The sequence below is a fragment of the Camellia sinensis genome, chromosome 15, assembly GCF_055761805.1.
Source record: "Camellia sinensis isolate YWXY chromosome 15, ASM5576180v1, whole genome shotgun sequence".
Classification (NCBI taxonomy): Eukaryota; Viridiplantae; Streptophyta; class Magnoliopsida; order Ericales; family Theaceae; genus Camellia; species Camellia sinensis.
Window position 1 is genome coordinate 16,480,444 of NC_138975.1, and position 7,076 is coordinate 16,487,519.

Here is a 7,076-nt window from a genome sequence, read left to right on the forward strand (position 1 = left end):
TTGTTTTAGTGACATTTATCAACAGATGCCGCTAAACTTTAGTAACAATGTCATTTTTTAAAAAATGCCATTAAACTAGGTAGGTGCAAATTACTTTCTATGGTATTAGGTAAAAAGTGTCATTAACAAATATTTTATAGCATTTGAGAAATGCCACTAAGTCAAAAACTTTACAAGCTATCCAATGGCATTTTTAGAAAAAAAACAAAAATGTCAATATATTTTCAAAATTTTTAAAATGCTCAAAATAAATAAAAACAAATAAATTAAACTCAATATAACATATTTTTTTAACTGTACTTGCCACATGTACAAAATTGATCAACGACTGTATATGACTTAACAGAAAAAATAAAATTTCAAATTGCTCTTCTGTACAATGATAAAGTTTCTTGAATTTTAGTCCTTGTAGTTTCAATTAACTCGATTTTGACTATGAATTTACAGATTTATCTCAATTTACTTCAATTGCTTATAATTGTTGAGTAAATTACATCAATAATCTTTACATTTTGTTCTTCCATATAGTTTTAATTGACTCAATTTTGACACTTAATTTTAGATTTTATGTCAATTTAGTCAAATTGATAACATCTTTAGGGTCTTTGATAGAAAATTTTCATTGGATAAGTTACTGAATTGACCAAGTATTTTGTTTTACTCCTAAAACAATGACAGGTTGCATTTGTCATTAAAAAAAAAAATACTATCAATTAGACCAATTTGAGACAAAATAAAAAATTCAATGTTAAAATCGATTCAATTAAAATCACAAAGACTAAAATGACATAATAGCCAAAATAGAGGGACTAATAGTGTAATTATCCCTAATTGTTAGCATTTTTTAATGATAAATATGCATACAAATGACATATGTCATTCTTTTCACTACAAGAAAAATAGGATATGGCCACGTTTTTTTTCCTGACGTTTTTAAACGCCGTGAAATTTTCTATGATTTTTGACACAGATTTAATTATTTTATCTCGTTTTTTACGCCGTTATTAGAAAACAATCAAATAAAATTTATTTGCATTGAAGAAGCAGGACTTTTCTGAGCAAAAAAAGAGAAGTGAGCTTAGAGAACAGAGGCATGACTTTTGAGAGAGAGAGAGAGAGGCAGAGAGAGAGAGATCAAGGCCTTGGATCTTCGGTCTCCATCGACTCTTTGGTTGTATGATCTGAAAATTCTTGTTCTACACTTGATTTGAGCGTATCTCTGTAATATCGTTTGAATTCGTCATATCCAAGTCGATCTAGGGCTCAAGGTTAGAGTTTTCTGATATGGATTTGCTACATTCACACAAGATCTGTAAACTTTCATGGCTTAAACTAACGATTTATAGTTGATTTCTAGTTTCTTTTCTTCCGTTCTGTATTTTCTCTTTTCGAATCGATGTATCTAGGGTTTTGAGTGTCGTGTTAATGTCTCTGATCACGTAAGGATAAGCAAGCAGCGTTGGATCTGGATCGTTGGCGACAGTGAGTAGAAGCAAGCTCAATGATGTAGAGATGTAGATCTTATTCTCAGATCTGCTCTCTATCCGATCAGATCTGCTCTCTCCTTCTCTCCGATCTGCTATTATGGTAATATCAAATCTGCTCTCTCAATGTCTCCGATCGAATTTTGCTAGTCGGAGCCATATTTTGTGTGATGGTAAATTTGCCATGTTGTGTGCAATCAAACTCCACCAGTGGGAGACAAGCCAAGCCTTATGACCATTCGTGAGGTATATTTTAGCACTGGCCTCTTTCCCAATGGTTACTATTTCTGATTTTGGGGGAATGTTTTAAGTATTGGTTTTAATAACGGAGGCAGATAGTATTATTATTATTTTTTAATATCTATATGATTATATCTATTTATTTGATCACTGGACGGTTGCAATTTTCTGAGGAGTCATATAAGCTGCAACTGTTCTACAGATTTTGCCATTTCGGTTTCATGATCTTCACATTGATTGATTGTTATAATAAGGTTTTGTAACCAAGCCCAAAACTCTACACATTGAGTCAACTCCGGTGAGTGTCCTTTGTTTGATTCTTCGTCGTTTTCTTTTTCATCGTTTTTCTTCTTTGTTTATTCTTTGATTCTTCTTGGTTTTTTACATTTTTTTGTCTTTTCTTTTCTGCAGTGCAGCAACAAGAGCCACTCGAAGTCGATTTCCTCCCTTTTTCGAAGTTGATTTCATCCGTTTTTTGCAGCAACAAGAAGATAACTTCAGCCCAGCCCCTGTTTTTTTTTTGCCCTTGTTTTCTTGCTCCTGTTTTTGCTGCTGTTTTGCTCTTTTCTGGTTTTTTTTTTTGACTTGTCTTTTAGTTTTAATTTATAATGGTTATATTTATTGAATTAATGTTACTACGTTAGTGTTTGTTAATTTTGATTTAGGATGAATGTAGTTACAATTTTGAAATATTGGATAATCCTTATTTGGCATTCTTGACCTAAACTTAATCATGGCAGGGTATCTTGAAAAGTTCGATTCTAGTTTACCTTTTGTGTCAAATGATATTTTATATGTTGTTATGGCTTATACTTCCATTTTCTACCCATTTGTGCAGCCTATTTTGTTTTACTGTCAATGCAGGTAAGGTCGTTGGCACTTGATTTGAAAGTCTGGGAACCTTCTGTCATCAAATTGTTTCAGGCACTGGGTAATGTCTTTGTAAACTCAATATGGGAGGGGTTGTTACATGCACAAAGAACTTTTCAGGTTGATGAAATACCTATGAAGTAAGAATTGCATAACTTAATATGATTGAAATTTTTTAAATTCAATACCAAAAAATGTTTTACACTTGTCATGTAGGTTTTTTGACCATGATAAGCACAAACAGTTTTTTAGCAAACCCCGTCATGATGATCATATTTCAATGAAGGAGAAATTCATTCATGCAAAGGTATTGCTTCAAATAATTAGTTTTTGCCTTTTTGCTATTTCCTTTCAAGCTTTCTTCTTTTATGCTAATATTTGCTGAACTGGCTTCTTTTGTCTTTACCTTCTTAAGTTGGAATACTATGACTTGTACAAAAATACTGCTATGGTGCCAGTGTAATTCAAGTGTTACCATGGTAGTGGAAGAACACTGTTGGACAGTTTATGGAGTGTTGAGTTGTTTTGTTTCAAGTCCACATATGCAGTGGGGTTCAAGGCAATGTCCAAGGAGCTAGAATTTTGATATATGGCCAGCTTGAATACGACTTACCATCCCTGTCTAGCGTGATAGAAGAGTCTGGGTCTTTACCAAACAGGCAACTGCATTGAGGACTATTGCCTTTGAGTTGCTTTGGCTTAAGTTACATAGGAAGTGGGTTGTTGGCAGGGTCCAAGGAGCTAGAATTGTGATTTGTGGCCAATTATTAACAGAACCTAACCACCATGTCTAGCATGATAGAAGAATCCAGTCTTTTTCAAATAGGCAATATTGCGTTTCGGGTGGGTAGAATTTACTCTCCTTAAATAATTATGAAATTTTGGTCAGTCAAACAAATATCATAATGCATACATCCGTATTTATGCAGACACCGTTACATACATTTATCAATATACATATATAGACGTGTAATATCCACATTTATGTGTTAACATATATGTACATGCATCGAGTTTATTTATGCAGCCTTATTTTGAGCCTTTTTGTTACTTTATAGAGGTAAATTTCTTGTCTGATTGTAGGTTTTGATTCATGGAAACCATAAGTGATGTGTATTTTCATCTTACTGCAGTATGCAGAAAAACGTTTTGTTCACAAAGGAAAGTCCATTCCACATCTTCTTTTAGAGGCACAACAGTTGTGGGAAAGTGTCAGTTCTAATGACAAGAAATCAGTTTACCGCCTTATTGTCTCTTGTGAAGTAGATGTTAATGCTATCCAATCATTAAATTTGTCCAAACGAGTGCAATTGCAAGATAAGGAACAACAAAGTTCCGATTGCTACTTGGACTACTTAGCTCAGTCTTTGGATGGCTCCTAGTTCAACTAAAGCAAGTGAAGATCAGTCCAAACACTACAAGAAAAAGGACATACAGCTAATAGAAATTTTAATTGGATTGTCAAATCCCCTCTGGTTGGGCATCCAGCAATATTGACTTGTGATACACTGATACAGTATTGTTGTTCAAGCCTGCCATGCTCTCATTATAATCAGAGAGTTCTGCTGTATGACAGAACAAGAACAAATAATCAATGCATTCTTTTTGATGCACCAGTGATATTATATCTCTGAACTGTGATACAAAATAGGACTTCTATTAGATTTTGCTGACTTCTGTCCAACTTCAGCTTGAATTACACTATTACAGTCATGCTAGGCGGTTCTGGATTTAGAGTGAAGGCATATGGATGTCACTACCTAAGAAATTGTAACTATCACACCTATTGATGAGTTTCCAGCAGCTTTGCAAGGTTTCTATTGGCGCTCACCAGAAAACAATCTTTTAATCATATTTTGGAGCAGTGGGGCAGGTCTTTTAATCTTTTAATCATATGTTTGATATTGTGTTTAACAGTTATTACAACCCTTGGTTCCTCCTGTAGGACTTTACGATACTGTATTTGATGTTGACAATGATAAAGAGAGAGCAGAAGCTCAAGGTCTTGAACCAAATGGGTTCAGTTTTGATGGAGCTGATGCAGCCGGTGTTGATTACGCTATTAATCGGTGAGTGGACTTTTATCAGTCACTCAAATTACAGAAATGTTCTTTTCTTCTTGTTTTGACAATTTCAGTATTTTAGTTTTTGTTGGGTCTTTAGCCAACATTTTTTAAGGCTCAAGTATTAGTTTAGAGGATTAATCTATCCTCTAAACTTTAAAAATTAGTGCTATGTTTTATATTTATTATATTTTATTAAGTATTCATATGTATAACATAATAAATATATTAAACTATATACTTTGCGCCCCCCATGTGTCATGAAAATTGTTGCGGATCTTCAATTTGGTGGGGGGTTTGTGGAGGGGGAAAAAAGAAAAGGGAAACAAAATGTGAATAATATTTAGCTTACATGTTATTTACATTTCCCCTCAATTTTCTAGTGTCATGTTTCTTATTGGTTATATTATACATGATATTGGTGGCTAGTCCGAATTGTTTACACCTGTTGGTTATATCCTCTGTTAATGGTGCTCAGTGCAGTTTATGGCTGTAGAAAATTCTTTATCTTCAGTCAAAATGCTGCTTATCAAATCCCAGCAGTATTACAAAGTGTTCCTAGTTAAGTACCATAATTAGTACCATATGATTTAGCTCAGTAGTTTAGAAGTGCATACTGAGACTATACTTGTGTACGTGTATTTCTGATCACTTTGCTGTAATAATATTCAGTTCTGTCAATCATTCAGTGCATAGAAACTGATATGTAGACAATTGGCCTCATTTGGATCCTTTTTTCTAAATGAATAATTTTGACCGTTTCATCATTAACAGGAAGAGGCTACCAAAAGCAAGTCTGCAGGAAAGGCATGGTACCAGACTATGATCTCCGACAGCGATTACACCGAGTTTGAAAACTTCTCAAAGTGGTTGGGAGTCTCCCATTGAGATTTTTCTGTCTTTGAGTTTTGTCTTGGTATACTATCTTTATCTAATTGTTTTGTTTCAAGAGGAGTTAATTTACTTTTTGTGGCAGTTTTGAGACAAGATTTGAGTTTGGTGGGTTATGTTTTATGACAAGATGGATGGATTTTTCATTTTAGCAGATCTGGAATCAAAATTTTACAAATTGTAGTCTCTTACTTAAACACGGTTTGTTAGTTTTTTTTTTAATGAGAAATTGAATTAATGCTTCATTTGTTATTTGAATGAGAGTTATTATTTTATATGTTAGTTTTTTTTTTTAATGTGAAATTGAATTAATGCTTCATTTGTTATTTGAATGGGAGTTATTATTTTATATGTTAGTTTTATTACAGATATTTGAATGGGAGTTAATATTTTGTATGTTAGTTTTATTATAGGTATTTTTTTATTAATTGAATGAGAAACTAAATTCAATATTTTTTTACAGGTATTCTTTTTAATTTAATCAAATAAAATTAGCATAATATCCCCAAAAAAAAAAAAAAAAAAAAAAAAAGGGAAGATATGACGGCGTTTCTACAAACGCCTCCTAATCTCTCAACAGTAACGGTAATATTTTTAAAACAGATACGACGGCGTTTCAAAAACGTCGCTAAATATTGTTGGTGACGTCAGCGTGTGTGTGGTGGGACATTTAGCGGCGTTTTTTAAAACGCCGCCTGTACTAATATCACGACGTTTTTAAAACGTCGCAAAGCTACAGCGACGGCCGCAGCTTCGACGTTTGGTACTAAACGCCACAAAAGGAATTAGGAGCGTTTTTGATACATATGGCGGCGTTTTTTAAACGCCGCTAAAAGTGCGATTTCCAGCAGTGTTTATAGGTAAAATAATAAATTTGCTCAACTCGTTGAGTTAACCTCAACAAATTCAATGATCATTTCTCATCAAAAACACTACCGGTATTATTAATTGGACTAAATTGACCAAAATTAATATTTATTTTTTTTTATTTAAAATATGAACAAACTTAATCCATATGATGCATCTGGTCTTATTCTTCACCGTTTGTTTGGTGTTTTTTTTTTTTTTATATATATTATATAACAAAGGAAATAAGGAAGCTTAAAAGAAACAAACTATAGCAACCCTAATTTTTTCTTAAGTCATTATTTATTATTATTATTATTACTTCTTTTTTTTTTGCTTTATTAATTGCGTGGATACATGAGAATTTTATGTGGTATTTGTTGGACCATTTTAATATCTTATATTTATTCATTGGTTTATCATTTTCATAAATGGGGTTTTATTACTTTGATAACCTCTTGGTCATAAATGGAGGTTAAATAGAATTCATGAACTTGGTTAATGGTCATTATTTTGGTGTAACCATTTTCTTGTTTAATGGTCATTATTTTTGGTATAACTGCAAGGTCCTTATAGCCTATATATAGTCTACTCTTATAGTCTACTCTTTTCTATCTATACAGATCAACTATTTTCTATACAAGAGAGATTACTAGCAAAGAAGGGTGTTTTATTGGTGGAG

General features: G+C 32.8%; 1 protein-coding gene across 10 annotated transcripts; it reads left to right on the forward strand.

Moving 5' to 3' along the window:
• Positions 1-927: 927 nt before the first annotated feature.
• LOC145813435 (ADP-ribosylation factor GTPase-activating protein AGD3-like) lies at positions 928-5,745 on the forward strand. Of its 10 annotated transcripts, none has more exons than XR_014356506.1 (6): positions 928-1,268; positions 1,407-1,730; positions 2,589-2,734; positions 2,811-2,901; positions 3,728-4,663; positions 5,432-5,745. XR_014356506.1 is itself a non-coding variant. In XM_082908857.1 (5 exons), the coding sequence occupies exons 1-5, from the start codon at positions 1,716-1,718 to the stop codon at positions 5,509-5,511; spliced, it is 456 nt and encodes a 151-aa protein (XP_082764983.1). In that variant the 5' UTR covers positions 943-1,715; the 3' UTR covers positions 5,512-5,745. The 10 variants fall into 10 exon arrangements, 1 of the variants encoding a protein (XP_082764983.1); XR_014356504.1 differs by having other exon boundaries at positions 930-1,268; positions 1,445-1,730; XR_014356505.1 differs by having other exon boundaries at positions 935-1,730; positions 3,728-4,467; positions 4,540-4,663.
• The last annotated feature ends 1,331 nt before the right edge of the window (positions 5,746-7,076 follow it).